This window comes from Archocentrus centrarchus, chromosome 20 (genome assembly GCF_007364275.1).
Source record: "Archocentrus centrarchus isolate MPI-CPG fArcCen1 chromosome 20, fArcCen1, whole genome shotgun sequence".
In the NCBI taxonomy this organism is placed as follows: domain Eukaryota; kingdom Metazoa; phylum Chordata; class Actinopteri; order Cichliformes; family Cichlidae; genus Archocentrus; species Archocentrus centrarchus.
The window spans coordinates 13,699,114-13,715,454 of NC_044365.1; the positions used below are offsets into that span (position 1 = coordinate 13,699,114).

A 16,341-nucleotide genomic window follows, 5' to 3' on the forward strand; every position below is an offset into this window, starting at 1 on the left:
TCACCAAGTATATCATACATGTGATGTTTAGCCATATACTTCTAGGAACAAATAGAGTGTAATAGAGAGTGTCATTATACAAAACTGAGATTGAAGTTAGTAGGTTTTTGTTTTGCGTTTTCTTCTGTTGTTTACCAAACTATTTATTCTCTATTATAAGAAGAAAACACATATTTCTTGTAGTCCAGTTGCCTCGCAGCGGGATTGGTCCTCTGTCGCCTGAGCCCACCTACTCTGACGCTCTCCGCCAATCACAGCAGAGCTTCCTGCGCGCTGCCTCCCTCCGGCTAATCCAACCTAGCGCTGGCTCCATCGATAGCTAAACAAACATGGCTCTGCTACATTACCAGACAGCGACTCTTTATGATACGTAAATCAAACTAAAATGAAAAAATGCGACGATGAATAAGAAACACGCCATGCATGATATGACACCGTGGACGGAGAGTTGATGTATTATTTAGTGTGTTAGCTTAGTGTAGCCTTTTGTGACCGTGTTTACACATAGCTAGCTCCAGTTAGCTAATGTAAATTAGCAAAATGGACCTTGGAACAATGTTGTACAACAATTTGAAAGATGTTACATGGAGTACGACGTCCTTACCATTAGATCAACTCGTCAGTGCTTATAAGTTGCCTCAAATTGTCAAGCTGGACAACGGCAAGTAACTTTGTTTTCACGCTATCAGCCCAGTGTTTGCTAGCTGTTAGCTAGTAGCAAAGGCAAACTAAACTGCAAAATAAATCTTTGCGATTGATTTTTTTGTCAGTGCGACCTACCATTGCGGCACAGTATTGTCTGTCTTACATTACAAAGCAGGTATTTTCGTATTATGAGATTTAAACTTTAAATTCCTTTGCATCCGTTGTGCAGACCTCAACTTTTTTGTATTAAACGTGTAGACCCTATGGCCGTTCGTTTTTTAAGGCTATGAAGAAAATATGCAACACAGAGACTAGCTCCACACTTGCACAGTACTTGAACTTTATCGTCTTTCTTCATATATTGCTTTTTAATTATTATTGTTATTTTTTTAAATATCTTTTTGTCCCCAGAATGAGACCAAAGACGCTTTTCAGCATTAACTGTACTGTACACATCATTAACATATACACAACGCATCTGTTTCTTTTTGTGAAGTCATTTTGTACTAAACATGTGACTTTACTAGTCTTCTTAAATGTAAATTTTTTTTGTTTTTGTTTTACTTCCAAGGAGTGAGACTTTGTGGAATTTTTAAAAAGTGGTCTTTCTGAAGGTCTTTCCAAGTTTCTTTTTTGGACATTGGCAGCTTTTTCTCTCATTTTCAGTCCAGTTCTTGTATCTGTCTATTTATTTCAAGCACAAAAAAAGGCGCCTATCTCAAGGGATGAACCAGTGTTGTGTCTACACATAACAGACAACTAAGGAAAGAACTCATTTTAAATTGTATCTTTGGGCACTTTGTTACTAGCAGCCTGTCACAAAAGCACACAATTTGTTCCTCTTTATTTTGTTGAGTTTGACAAGGTCACAGTTTGACAAAGTAATACTCTAAGAACTAGTAGCCTAAAATAAACTGTGTAGAGCAGATAGAATAGAATAGACTCCCTTTATTGTCATTATACAGGATGTACAATGAGACTGGATGAACAGTGTCTGGAAGTCATGTCCTTAAGAAACAGGAAAAATCCAGCAAAGCTCTGATATAGGACATGAGAGATCCATCTTCTCTTCACTGAAGCCTTATCAGACATGGTGTCAGTGGAAGAGTGACTATCAGCCATTCTTAAGGAAGGGAAACAGGGAGAAAAGGCTGAGGTATGCCAGATTACACAAGAACTGGTCTGAAAATCAGTGGCAACAGTTGTGATGGAGCCAGTGCTGTTGGGGGACATATAAAATTTGATGGAATTATGAACTCAGAAAAGTACCATCAAATTTTGATCCACCACACAGTACCATCTGGAGAGCATCTGAATGCTAATGGCTTCATTTTTCAGCATGAAAATGAAATAACACGCTGCTAATGCAGTAAAAGAATACCTGGACAGAAAACCACACAGTGGAACAATATAGGTCATAGGTTGGCCTCTCCAGAGCCCAGACCTCAACATTATTGAAGCAGTGTGGGATCATCTAGAAAACAGAACAAAAAGCAGCCAACATCCAAAGAAGAGCTTTGAATGTCTTTTAAGAAGCCTGGAGAACTATTCCTTAAGACTACTTAAAGAAATGACAAAAAAGCTACCTAAGAGAGTTCAGGCTGTGTTGAAGAATAAAGGTAGTCACACCAAATATTGCATTTCAGTGTTGTGAGAATTTTCCAAACTCCATTTAGGTTTGCACATGTTTCAATAAATTGGTGCATCCATTTCCCATTTTCTTACTAAAATATAAAGAGATGAGTGTTGGCTCAAGACCTTTGCACAGTGCTGTAAATAACCCTCCAACTAAACTATATGTTATTATAATATTGGGTCTGAAAATATGTCTTTACAACTTCGTTACCCCATAGCTTTACCCTAAAATAAGCATGGTGATTGTGGCCTGCACTTGGAGATAAAGCCATTATAGCTCAGCATTAAAATGAATCTTTCTTTCCATTGTACAAACACCTGACACATTACTAACCTTTTTATTGAAAACTCTAGTGGTGTATTGTACTTTGAATAATAGAGCATGCTTTTAGAGAGGTATGGATTAGGCCATTAGTCATTGCTCATGGAGGTTAGTGACTTTGAGTGCGCTTAGTAAGTAGTACTTCAGTTTGGATGGAGTGGACTGTAAGGCTCATTAGTGGTATAAAAATGGAAGCAGTCACAGTGATATTCCTCTTATATGATATTAACTGTACCTTAATTATGTAGTCATTAAGGTTCATTAGTGCTGTCATGACCTTTTAGTTATAAACATGCTGTGTTTCACATGTTTTGTTGCAGGAAATTTTAGTCGTTACTTGGCAGTTTAGTTAAAACTATAATTATGCAGATGATGCTGTTGTCTGCTCTGAAAACAGTGTGATTTTATGTTCTGTAGGTCAGTTGGTTGAAGGGCTCAGAGACAATGACTACCTCTTGATTCATTCCTGCCGTCAGTGGACAACTATTACTGCTCACAGTCTGGAGGAGGGACACTATGTCATTGGGCCCAAAATAGAGATCCCAGTTCACTATGAAGGTGAGGTGCCACCACATACAGCAGATGCTTGTTCAGTTTGTCTGATATTTGCCTAAATTGAAAAATTATTCACTAAAGTATACAAGTCAGCAGTTTTTAACCCATGAAAATATGAGTTTATAGTTTTTTAGATCGGCATTGATGCCAAATGTGATATTTCTTGGCTTACATTGCTAGTGCCATTGATGTGTCTTCACATACACTAGGTCAGTTCAAGTTGCTGGAGCAGGACAGAGATGTCAAAGAGCCTGTGCAGTACTTCAACAGCGTGGAAGAGGTGGCCAAAGCATTTCCTGAAAGGGTATATGTCATGGAGGAAATCACATTCAATGTTAAGGTACATTTGATCTATTAAAAGGGTCCAGTTAAGTTTGGTAAAGTAGATATTCAAAAAAATTTATAAATGTAATATTTTCATAGATGGCTTCAGGGGAATGCAATGAAGACACAGAAGTTTACAACATTACGCTAAACACTGGTGATGAACTGACATTAATGGGCCAAGCTGAGATCCTCTATGCCAAAAGCTCCAAAGAAAAATCGAGATTCAACACCATTTTTAAGAAGATTGGGAAGCTGAACTCCATCAGTAAGATCGGTCGAGGCAAGATGCCTTGCTTGATTTGCATGAACCATCGCACCAATGAGAGCATCAGCCTGCCATTCCAGTGTAAAGGCAGGTTCAGCACCTGCAGTCCACTAGAGCTTCAGATGCAAGACGGCGAGCACAACATCAGGAACATCGTGGAGAAAACCCGTCTCCCAGTTAATGTGACAGTACCCAGTACCCCACCGCGCAACCAGTATGACCTCCACCTCATTAGGGAGGGTCATCGCTACAAATTGGTCAACATTCAGACAAAAACAGTGGTTGTGTGCTGCATTCTGCGAAGCAACAAAATTATCCCCATCCATTTTCCTTTTCATATGGCCATGCCAAGATTTATTGTTCCAGAGGAACTGCTGCAAGGAGAGTTGTGGTTAGATACTATGGTGCATCGCTGGTTTGCGTTCTGCCAGGAGCAGTTTGACATTGATGACTATTCTCGTGCTGTCCGGGATGTACGAACAGACTGGAATGAAGATGGCAAAAGCCCCAAAAAAAGCAGTGGAAATGGTAATTGTAGCAGCGTGGGAAGCGGGACCTCAAGCGGGTGTCCCAATCATATGCAAATTCCCAGCTCTTTGACTTACGCCCGAGATGAACTCACCCAGTCCTTCCACCGACTGTCTGTGTGTGTGTATGGCAGCAACCTGCACGGTAACAGTGAGGTCAACTTGCAGGGCTGTATGACACTATGTGGAGATTGGGCTCTTCTGCCTTCTGATACTCATCCGTCAGAAGAGAATGAACACTTTTTCCCAGAGTTGCTGGACTGCACAAACCAACAACCAACGCTCAACAAGCTGGACGTTCCCTATGAGGAGCTGTGGTTGGATCACTTGAGAAGTCAGATCCCAAAACCCTCTCAAAGTGAAGGAATACGAGGCATCAGCAGTGACTGTGCTACAACAGCTGCACTGACATACCCAGTCACTTGTCCTCTGGGTGCAATAACCAGCTCTGATGTGCCTCTTACTCCTCCACCTGTCCCACCCAAGTCTGAAGCTGTGAGTATAATTTATTGTATCATTCCCAAGATTGTAGTTCTAGTTTATTTGATGGTATCCGTGCTCGCAAGTGTACTTTGATAGTACAGCAAAAGCCACCATGAGCAGCTACTATATAGCGGACTCCACTATTAACAATAAAACTACTACAACTACTATATATAGTATTTGGTAAATGCAAATACTTTGATTGCCTATTGCAGATAAAAAGCTGAATGCAAGGGTTCGGATTGTGTGAAACTCTTTAAGAATGTAATGTTTGCTTTTGTTGCTGTTTCAACATAAACTTTTTTCATCCCAGGTGAAGGAAGAATGTCGTCTTTTGAATGCACCACCGATCCCACCACGAGGTCTGAAACAGATGCCATCAGTGCCTGTCCTGTTGAAGCCACGACAGCAAGACACTCGGTCTCCAAGTCCAACCCTCTCCTATTATTCTTCTGGTCTCCACAACATGTAAGAATTCAACCTATTTCATAGCACAGTAAAACTTAATCTTCCTTTACCCACATTCTAACAGTAAATGCTATAAGATGTCAAGTTGTTCGATGTTTATGTGTGTGGTTATTCTTATACTACTATTAATCTTATATTTTATATTTTTCTGTAAGTAGTGGAACAAGTGAACAAGAGGGAGCTGACCCACAAGAACAAAGCCACGTATGCTACCCTTGCAGCTGGACTAATTCCAGCAGCACTGAACCGAAGGCTACTTCACCAAGTGGTAGCTTGCTGTCAGACGGGGTTTCCTCACGGTTGTCTTGGCCAAACAATTTCAGTGGAGGAGAATCGCGATGCATGGAGGAGTTTCTGCCTACAAGCTGTCGAAGTTACTACAGTTACCCCAGAAAGAGAACCCCAAGCACCCCAAAAACCTGTACAACCAGCCTTCTTGACTTTGATGGCAGAGAGTATGCACACCGCAGTAAGGACTTTGACTCGCCGAAAGCATCTCTGAATCCGTTCTGCAACAAATCTTCGAGCTGCAGTTCAGAAATGTACAGTGACAAGCTAATACACGCATCTAACGCCCAGCAGAGCCTCTCCTGCCCAATCTTACCACCAAGAACACCAAAATCTAATGCCATAAAGAAGTGCACAGATGTACTGTCAGAGTCAGTCTGCGACAGTAAGCCAGAAACTTTGAATTCCTCACACGAGCAGGGCACAAAAGAGATATATTCCATCTCAAACTCTCTAACACTGAACTGTCCATCCTTTTCGCACACTACACAGTGGCAGCCACCATCCAGCTTGGCTGGCCTTTCTATTGAAGAGGTCTCCAAGTGTCTGAAGTTTATCGGCCTGCCAGATGACATTGTTTCTCTTTTTGTGTCGGAGAAGATCGATGGGAATCTTCTCCTGCAGCTCACTGAGGAGATTTTGTCTGAGGACTTCAAGCTAAGCAAACTGCAGGTGAAAAAACTCATGCAGTTCATAAATGGGTGGAGACCCAAGATATAACAGTATGTAACACTAAATCCTGTAAAGCTGAGAATGTCATGCCTTCAGTATGTACGCTATGCACATCAAGCCACAAATAGTTTCTTTTTGTATAATATGGACCTATTTCTTTGTTACTACGTGGTGGGGAAGACAAGTGGGTAATATTTCCCAGCCCACTAAAAGTCTGTAACTGCTATTTGCTAACTGAATGGGATCATTTGGCACTTTCACTCTTTTTCTCCCTCAGCCCACTGGTGTTCATGTCATTGCACAAATACTAATTTAAGCCAATGAATTGAAAGACATCAGCATTATCATTTTAATTGGGAAGCTACTTGAAGACAACGCTGTCTTTTCTTAAAGAAGAGTCTCACAATTCTGCTGCGATTAGCTGGATGTTTAAAAGAGCACAAATTAGAAAATATTTGATCCACGGATGCTTTTAAGAAAAAAGGAAAAAAAAAAATGTAAAATTGGCTGCATTTAGTAAATATAATATATAAGTTGTTTTTGCATAGTTTATGCATTCACTGCTCTTTTGAGGTCAGCGAAGTGTTAAAGAAAGCTACTAAGCTAAAGACCCAGCCCACTGCCAACAAGTATTAGGAGATAATTGTTCTATGTGAAAAAAAACTAGCTCCAAGTTGTACACTTGGAGTTTTTCATTTTTAAATGGCTACAAAAAGTAAATGAAAATCATGTCCTTAACCATGCGGTGTCACACTGATGTACAGTTTCTCCAAAATGGAATATAAAAGCGACACATGGGATCTGAATGTGATTTGATTTTCCATGTCTAAATGGAATGTAACGAATTCAAAAGGAAAAATCAGCTTTTGGAGAAGTGTGCATCAATTTGGTGTCAGGTGAAAGGATGCTGGTTTACTGTCTAACTCTGGAAGATTAATTATTACATGCAGTCAATCCAGCAGGGTTTTGTTTGTCATTAGAAATTGCTTCCCCTTAATATAACTGCTGACAACAGTTAGCCAGCTCAAGCGATTGTAATGTGCAGTAAGGTTTAGCAGTGACATTTCTTATGCAAGAGCTCTTCTTTTGTACTTTTTTTGTGTACTATTTTTGAACTCTACTTACTGTAACCTTAAATGTCTCAGCTAAATATAACTTTGGGCTATTTGTATCTGAAAAAGAATTACTCATGACCTAACCAAATTATGTCCTTACTTTAAAACTAACATGGAAGATAACCAAAAGATCTTAACACCCAGTATGAATTACAAATTAAATGCATCATGCACTTTGGTAGATTTCATATTAAATGATTGCAGTTAAGGTCGTTAAATATAAATGATAAGAGTGTTTATGTAGGGAGTGAATGCACTACATTTTTCTGAATTGCAAGGGTACTCATTTGTCTTCACTGTATGTATTGGTAATTGTTACCTACAATACTTGCAAGAAACAAGTAATAGTTTTTTTCTGCGCCTTAACCCGGAGACCTTAAACTATTTGATATTTCGCTTTGGCTTAACATTTTCTTTTTGTCAGAGAATATACACTAACAACTGGTATCTGTCCAGACCCCAGAGGCATGTAAGCTAAACTTGAAAATGATCTATTATAATGAAATATTTGTGTGTATTAGTAACACAATTTTTTTTATACCCTTGATTCAGAATTGAGTAATTTATGCAGTAATTTAACATAATGCAGAATATGCAGAAGAGTTATTCTCAGACCATTCTTGTGGCTGATAGATGAAGGTGCCTCAGCAGTAACAGCCTTTCTACAACTCGGGTCTGGTCTGTCGGCCAACAGCTGTTTTGTTTTTCGTCCACCCAACAGTTTTTATAGTGGGGTGTCACATATTTGACTTGATATTTTTTTATTTTGTATGTAAGTGCAAATTGAATATAATTTTTTAGATAAAATGATTACTAATGTTGAGATTATTTTTATTGAGAAAAAGCTTATGTTCAAATTTCAGTTTTCTTTTGGGGTTTTCTTTTTTGTTTTTTATAGTTCTGTAAAATGTGGGTTCTACTTGGGTTTATAAATTCATGCATTAAAATAACACTTGGTCACAGTGGGAAAAAATACCTACAAATCTCTTTCACACTACATGGACAGTGACCAAAAGATAATGTCTCAGTATCACTGTTGTTATGGAAAATTACTTATGTCCCCAGAAACTCTTGTTATATAGTATAAACATCTCATGCAATAGCCATGGCATTCCAAAGAGACCTGTAAAGGAACTAGGAAGCAGTGGAGGATTATGCGTATTGAAAATCCCACAGTGTTCATTTCTGAAAATTGCATGCCAAAGAAATTATTCCAAGCCAGTAATTTAAATTGAATAATTCTGAGATATGAACTGTGAGCACACTACAACAACCAGCCCTGTCCCACTAATCCACCATTGTGATGCAGTCAGTACCAAAGCGTATTATGTGTTGGTAACATTTAATGTTCTGGATCACTGGCTGGATGAAATGTTGCCATTTTTAGTGCAAGAAGAAGGTAAAAGACTGTGACACTGGGTTTGACAGCATTACTTAAATGTTGAGTTATGAATATTTGTCTTTCATTTTGAACTGTTTCCCCTTTTGCATTGTATCGTCTATTAAACATGGATTAACTGGTGCTTGTGTTTTTCTTCTTTGTCATGCAACAGCATGAAGATTTTGCTACGCAATAAGTCCAGTTGTGTTAGTAGAATTTAGATCTGCAACAGGTCTGATCATCAATTTCCCAGAGATTGTCTGCTTTGGAGATAAAATGTGCTATTTAATTGATTTTTGATGGGATGAATTTAAATATGATTCAAGATTCAATTTTTTTTTACATATAATACCTTTGTACATTATTTAGATGTTTTAACCATAAATTGTAAGCTTATGTTGTCATAGTTGCTTCATATAATATTTGAGCCTTCTTAATAGTGTAACAATTTAAATATAAGAAAAAAGGGTCTAAATAGACAAGATTTAATATGAAACTATATTATATTCAAAAACATAGTGGGGTATTCCACCTGAATTCCCAAAAATATTAGAGGTCAGCCTGCTAGTCCAGTCCAGCATAGAGGCCCAGTTTCCCATACAGGGATTATGTCTAATCCTGGACTAAATACTTTTTCCTATTTTGGTCTTCATTGACTTTTTCCTTTTAGTCTAGGACCATGTTTAATCCATGACTGGGAAACCGGCTGGTAGTGTCTAGGTGGGATGTTGTGACATGCAGAAACATCAGTTTCATCAGTTACCATGGATATTGTGACATGTTGGTTTCAGCACCTGACTACACGCCTGTTTATGTTCAGATTCTGTGAGTCAGTGCTTTCAACAACATATTGTAAAAGTTAAAATTACTTTAGGGACATTAAAAAAAAACATTTAACTTTGTAGCATTACAGATTTCCAGGTCAAATCCAAGGTCAGAGCAGAGGCCAAAAGGTCCAATTTTTGTACTTGATACATTAACAGTTCCTACCAGTCCAATTTCATCCAAGCTGGATGAACAGTTTAGAAGAGTGTCCATCTGAAAATTAGTACCTACCCCCATTTGGGCACTTTTTTTTTCTCCAAAATTTACATCATATATTTTAGTCATCTCTGGTTGTAGTGAAGAACTTTTGGTCTTAAAACTGACTTCGTGTTGAGCATAGTAAACCTTTCATTTTGGACGTCTTCCACTGTGACTGGATGATTTGTTCAGCTGATAGACAAATACAATGATTATTGATTAATTAATTGGAGCCATTTTTCTGGCAAAACTTGACACGATTGTAAAGAATATCTTTGTGTTTGAGAAGAGACTGATTAAGATTTCAGTAATCAATATCCGAAGCACTAGAGGGCTCAGTGTGTTTCATCTGCCTCTTTTCTAGATCAGTAAACTGAACACAGACGTGTTCCACATGCTGCAAAAAGGAAGTGAGACAACAAATTGCATCAAGTGTTCAGCAGAACTTTGCTTTAGCAAGAGTTTGCACATCAGAGCTGAAGCATTTCAGTAATCAGTACATGCTTCATTACTTCTGCTTTTGTGAGACACTTTCCAGTTGTACATTAAGCAGCCTGACATCTCACAGATCAAAGTTTACCAAAATTCTGCTTTTATCCAAAAGAGGTTTAGACTTTCATGTCCTAAGCCATTTCATTTTACAGCTTGCAGAAATTTGAATACGTTTAAATAAGTGTGATTTATGAGTCATATAGAAAGAAACTAGTTCCTGTAAGCTTTTGTATTCATTTTAATAGTACTTAAAAAAATAAGAGTAGCTCAGTCTCTTAGAAGCATGTTTGGCCATCTTATACACAACCTTTCTGGCTTTAAGTGAAATTTAAAGAGATGTCACAGACACGCCTGTGTGAGCCACTTCAGTTTGGAGATGTACTCACAGTTAGGTTAAAACCAGTGTCAGTAATTGGGCAACCAGTTCATAGAGAGAGAGACATTATTCTAACTTTAAAGCTGTTAATGCTAGTTATCAGAAAAGGCAATCAATCAGGAAAGATTTCACATTTTAAAGCCAGTAAGTACACAGCCATGACTTTCATGCACTTCAGCTCGTTTTGTGTTGGGTGTAACAATGCATTAGCTAAATGTTTGCATTGACAAAACTAACATGGTGATATTAGGTTAATAAATTGACAGACTGGGCAGCACGGTGGCGTAGTGGTTAGCACTGCTGCCTCACAGTTAGAATACCATCTGGAAGGCCTGGGTTCGATTCCACCTTGGCCCAGGCCTCTCCCTCTCTCTGTGTGGAGTTTGCATGTTCTCCCCGTGCTTGCGTGGGTTTCCTCCGGGTACTCCGGTTTCCTCCCACATTCCAAAGACATGCACTTACTGGGGTTAGGTTAATTGGCTAATCTAAATTGCCCATAGGTGTGAATGAGAGCATGAATGTGAGTGTGAAAGGTCGTCTGTCCCTCTGCGTTGGCCCTGTAACAGGCTGGCGACCTGTTCAGGGTGTACCCTGCCTCTCGCCCTATGACAGCTGGGATAGGCTCCAGCCCCCCCGCGACCCTTAACAGGATGTGCAGAAGCGAATGGATGGATGGATGGAAATTGACAGACTTCAGCAACTTGTAGCATAAAATGCACAGTAGTACTGATGTGTGATAATCAGTTATGCTGCTCATCTATAAACTTCCAAAATAAATCCTGCTCTGAATGTGAAAGTTTACTGATTACCTGCCCTCTGCCCTGAATAATCATTTCCATTCTCAGGTTTTGGGATTTGTATCACTAGCTCATAAAGTGTGATTTCAGGGAAGCGGTGTCTGCTTCTTTAAATTAAACACATTAAAAATAAAGGACTGAATGAAATCTGAAAGACGGTAATTGGACTAGTTCTTACATAGTGCTTTTCTACTCTGAGCACTCAAAGCGCTTATACAACACATTTCCATTTACCCCATTTACACAAGCACTTCCATGAGTAACTAAGCTAAGGATATTTTGGCATGCAGTCTTGAGCAGCCATAAATCAAACCGCTGACCTTCTGATCAGTGGGTGACCTGCTCTACCTCCTGAGCTACAGCCACCCCACACACAAACTTCTGAATATTTAAAACTGCAACTTAGAAAATGATCAGTTGAGTTATAAACATGTGGCTGAACGCATAATAAAACATTGCTATAACTATACAGTACAGTATGAATATAGTAATCTTACACCTTGATTTCACACACAGGATTTTATTTCTTCATTTCTTTCCAGAGATTATACAATTCTGCCAAGCAAATAGGTATAAAAAGAACAAAAGACATACAAAGCTTTTTCACAGCTGCATTAGAGAGCATATTTGATATTACAGGATTCTTTCAAGCTGTTAAATTTACTTTCCTAAACGTTTCCTGATGTTCAATTCATTCATTTATTGTGAATGAGTCAGATCCACGGTTCCCAGCCTACCCAAACCCTGCTGAGCACATTTGGGTCCATGGCCTGGTCAAGCAGACAGTCCACCTGCTTCTCCACTGACAGGCCTTCGGCTGGAAGTTTAGCACGAATGTTGTGCTGCTCAGTCCCCAGAGCCACTGACTGCATCCCCGGGAAGGCAGCATCTTTCTCAAAACCCAGCTTCAGCTCCTCACTGACAAAATAAACCCAAAACATCCAGTCACAACCAAAATAAAATAGAGAGCAATAACATAAAGATGGAATGGATACAATGCAGGTCTTTACTGGAGAGCTATGAAAGATCCCTGTCATAACAACATGAACACTGTGCTATAAAGGTTTCTGATTTGCCATAACATGCCTGTTCTATCAACACTCACTCGATAAAGTGACACTATTAGTTGAGTATTGGGACTTTCCACCATCATGGATGCCAACACAGGGTTTCTTCGTCTTTATGTAATAGCATAGAACAATAATGAAGTCCTATTTGGCCTTCCATATTCTGATTTAATGATATACCTGGTTATAGCAGCTGGATTTGCTCCTTCCAGTTTTCTCTTGGCAAAATTAACCTTCTGCAAGGGATACCAGTTGATTTCTCTGGTGTTCACAGTCTCTCTCCATGTGCCTCCTTTCTTCAGTTGTTTCACCTCAAAGTTCTGCGTGGTAACAAAAACACAATTTCTTTGTACAGTATTTTGAAAAATTACTGCGTAGCAGGAAGCAACATTTATTCAGTTTCACAAGCAAAATTATGACCAAGAGCCACAAATGAACCGGATCACAGCACAGACTCTATGTAACAATGCAGTCTGGATCTATTATCAAAAATTCAGCATGTGCTGTCTGCATCCCGCAGCTACACACAATCACACTCTCACTAGTAACAATACCAGTGACCGAGATAATCAGAAACCTGGATAATGTTTGATTTTTGTGCACAGGTATAAAAATAACCGAGCAGCTTATGATCCAGCCTCACATCCTGTTTTCACAGGACTCTATGTAAATACATCCTTACTGCTTCCATATGAATTAAGAGGGTAAACAGCAGCTAGGTGCTCCTAATTGGATTCACTTGATTAACTGATCATCAGCGAGCGTGAGCACCTCTATAAAAGCAGAAGTTTTGGCAACTTAATGGTCTGGAGCATTCAGGTGTGTGCTAACACAATGCCACAAGCTTCCCAGGAGTAGAAGTCTCAGCAATTTTACAGAGTCCTGTGAAACGTTCATTTCATGACTGTATATTTCAGTAAACACATATCTACGTATGAAGGTAAAGGTTAAGAAGCTTTCTAGTTTCCACTTTGTAGCCAACCTGTAGTCTCAATGTTTGTGACTAATCACAGCTGAGCAGACTTTAACTGTATTTAACTGTAAGTGTTCTCTCAAAACCACAAGCTACAATTTAGCTTCTTTTGAGTTTTTTTTCCTTTTTCTAAATGAATACTATCCAGAATACAACCCATAATTCAATGGTTACCTTCCAGTCCAGGGAAGGCTCCTTTACAAACACATCCATGGTGTTAAGCAGAAGGTCTGGCGCAGCCCTGTAGGCCTGCAGTGAGTGAACCATGATGCTCTGGATCAAACCGGACTCCTTCAAGGGTTGCATTAAATTCACAAACTGTTGAGTCAGCCGGAAAGGCATGAGCTCAGGCACAGCGAGGAACTGGGAGAAGATACAGGACAGCACAGAAAGAGATTTATCTTTATAGGTGATGACTGTTCCAACATGCTTCACATTCATACAGCTGGTCACCATAACAGTAAGAATCATACAGCTAAACCAGATGATGCCTATGATCCATTCTCCCAACCTAAACACATGAAAATTAATCCCTTATTGCTCATTTTAATCACATTTTGCTTTCACAGGCTCCTTTCACTGAACACACCTGGGTGGCTGAGCCAAATGCATGACCAAAGTCAATGCCAATCATGCCTCCTGTTTCCATATTGATCATGAAATTGGAGAGATGGCGATCTCCAATCCCGAGGATCCAGTGGCTCACACACAGCAAAGCATGAGAGCTAACGAAGTGGGATCGCAAGGACAGAAAGGCCTCCGGACTGTTGCACATCTTCAGAAAAGCTCTCCTAGAAAATAACAGAGAGTAAAGAAGTTTTTATTCCAAGTGTTAACCATCCTGAGGAGTTATGCTATACACACACAAACAACTTACTTCAGCAAATCTCTGGGCACATACTGCAGTACTTTCAGAAAGTTCCTCACAGCATCGTCACGTTTAGCTTTCCTGGCAGAGAATACAGCGTGAGTGTAAACTCAAGACTGACCGTTTTCCCACCCTGCTGGTGCCTAATCTTGAAGTATTGTTTAAGATAACAATAAAATTATTCAAATTGGTTGAACCCCGTGCTATATATTGGTAAAAATTCAACTCACTTATAGGCCAGTCCATAAAATGCGATAGGATTCCCCTCTTTTTGAGCAAACGATGAGAGCCAGGAGTTGTATTCATTCGCAGATCTTCAAGACAAAGAAATTACAGCCATCATATCATCATACTTATCACATAATCTAAACAATGCTGCATTACATTAACTCAATACATTTTTTTACAGTACCTCTTTGCACTTTGCTGCTCCTCACCAGTCATTGTGTTGTGCACAAACTCCTTTAGAGTACAGGTATTTTCCATCCATTCAATCAGACCAATTCTGTAAACATTAATTTGCTTTGTTAGTTAGTATTTTGTATAGCTGTCAGTATGGGACCAATTATCAGGCGCAGATACTAAAAAAAATATATATAAAAAGATGAATATTCTTCCTATCAAAGAAAATAGAAAAAAGTTTATTCAACCTTCAATCAGTGAACCAGTATGAGGATTAGTGTTAAGGGACACATACTGACTGACAGACATGCCCACTACCTTGTGTTTATAGGAATGACTTGATATGTGCGGAGCTGCAAGCCTCTGTGCAAGCAGGATGTGTCACGGCTCAGCAGAATGTTCATGACGGCGAAAAGCTGCTCAATACGTTGGTCCTGTCGGAGGTCCTCCCCACCCTTTACCAGAAAGGGGTGGTCCCGCTCATCATCCCCGCGAATGATGAGACGCTTGGGACGACGAATAGAAGACATCACCTTCACCTGGAAGACCCCAAAGAGCTTTCAGAATAATAAACCATTTAACTTTTCCTGTTTTAACGTGAACTCTGACAAACGCGTACCCTCTCATCAAAGCCAGTTATCTTTGCGTGATACTCGGGCAGTGGTTTAGATCGTCCATCATATTGTCCTACAATAAGATGAAAGAACACAGCCTCATCAATGGACAGAATAGCTGTAATGGGCCATTAAACCACAACGCACGAGCTTGTTTGATATAAATCAAACATCAATTTGAGTACAGCTACTAACCTGGGATCTCCAGCTCATTTCTGAATGGATCTGCTTTAAATCCATTCAACCAAGGTGAGTATTCCTTCAGGTTCCCTGGTTCCTTTTGAGATTCCCGAAATTCACGCATGGATGAAAGCAGATCATCCACTTGCCGCAAAAAGGGTTTGTCTTTCCTTTTTTCAAACAGCTTGCTGCCGTTAGGTCCCAGCAGTTTATCCACCTCTTTGGAAAATTTCTGCAAGGAAGAGCACGATATTACACTTCCTTGCGTAGAAGATCCACATTGTTGAGTGTTTCCCAAAGCACAGTTTTGTCTCCAGTGAATGCTGTAACTATTAGCTTCCTCATTTCTGCTTATGAGAATGAAGCCAAATGTATTATGTAGACACACAGAAGTGCAGAATGACAAATTATTAGGGATTTACATTTGAAGCTTTTTAAAAATAAATTATGAAGTAGATCAAGAGACAAAAAAGGAAATGACAAACTTGGATAAATTTCTTGCGAAACATCCCGTGACCATTTGTGTTACGATCCCCGAGCAAAGAGCGCATCTCCTCATACATGTCACCCATCTGCTTCTTGTTAAAGGTCGGCTTTTCCAATTCAATTTTCACACCATCCCACCAATCCTGTGCGGACCAAATGAAAACAGTCAGTGTCGGTCCAAAAACCAAAATGTGGCAGCTTGATTGAATTCGTGGATGGAAGTTTCTCTCATTACCCTAAAAATCATCTCGGGATTTGTCAGCTGCTGGAGAGCTTCCACAAAGTTCTTCACAGCTCCTCCCTTGTCCAGCAGGCTCCTGAGCCTGTTGATGCACGGTGTTCATAAAATTAACCAAAGCTTTTGAAAACATATTTTTAAC

The 16,341-nt window shown here is 39.5% G+C and overlaps 2 protein-coding genes across 3 annotated transcripts in view; one reads left to right on the top strand and one right to left on the bottom strand.

Annotated features, from left to right (window-relative positions):
• Positions 1-401: 401 nt before the first annotated feature.
• Positions 402-8,817, top strand: garem (GRB2 associated, regulator of MAPK1). Of its 2 annotated transcripts, none has more exons than XM_030757143.1 (6): positions 402-661; positions 3,020-3,160; positions 3,367-3,497; positions 3,581-4,771; positions 5,073-5,227; positions 5,383-8,817. In XM_030757143.1, the coding sequence occupies exons 1-6, from the start codon at positions 541-543 to the stop codon at positions 6,233-6,235; spliced, it is 2,592 nt and encodes an 863-aa protein (XP_030613003.1). In that variant the 5' UTR covers positions 402-540; the 3' UTR covers positions 6,236-8,817. The 2 variants fall into 2 exon arrangements, with proteins under 2 accessions (XP_030613003.1, XP_030613004.1); XM_030757144.1 differs by having other exon boundaries at positions 5,386-8,817.
• A 3,058-nt stretch (positions 8,818-11,875) lies between these two features.
• The window catches only part of prkdc (protein kinase, DNA-activated, catalytic subunit), a 30,316-nt gene continuing 25,850 nt past the window's right edge, over positions 11,876-16,341 (bottom strand). Inside the window, exons 75-86 of the mRNA XM_030756882.1 lie at positions 16,197-16,284; positions 15,961-16,104; positions 15,491-15,707; positions 15,301-15,368; positions 15,000-15,220; positions 14,692-14,784; positions 14,510-14,593; positions 14,289-14,360; positions 14,001-14,202; positions 13,586-13,774; positions 12,619-12,758; positions 11,876-12,289 (exon numbers count right to left, since the gene is read on the bottom strand). Of these exons, the coding sequence (XP_030612742.1) occupies positions 12,085-12,289; positions 12,619-12,758; positions 13,586-13,774; positions 14,001-14,202; positions 14,289-14,360; positions 14,510-14,593; positions 14,692-14,784; positions 15,000-15,220; positions 15,301-15,368; positions 15,491-15,707; positions 15,961-16,104; positions 16,197-16,284 (1,723 nt within the window). The 3' untranslated portion in view covers positions 11,876-12,084. The remainder of the gene's footprint in view (positions 12,290-12,618; positions 12,759-13,585; positions 13,775-14,000; positions 14,203-14,288; positions 14,361-14,509; positions 14,594-14,691; positions 14,785-14,999; positions 15,221-15,300; positions 15,369-15,490; positions 15,708-15,960; positions 16,105-16,196; positions 16,285-16,341) is intronic.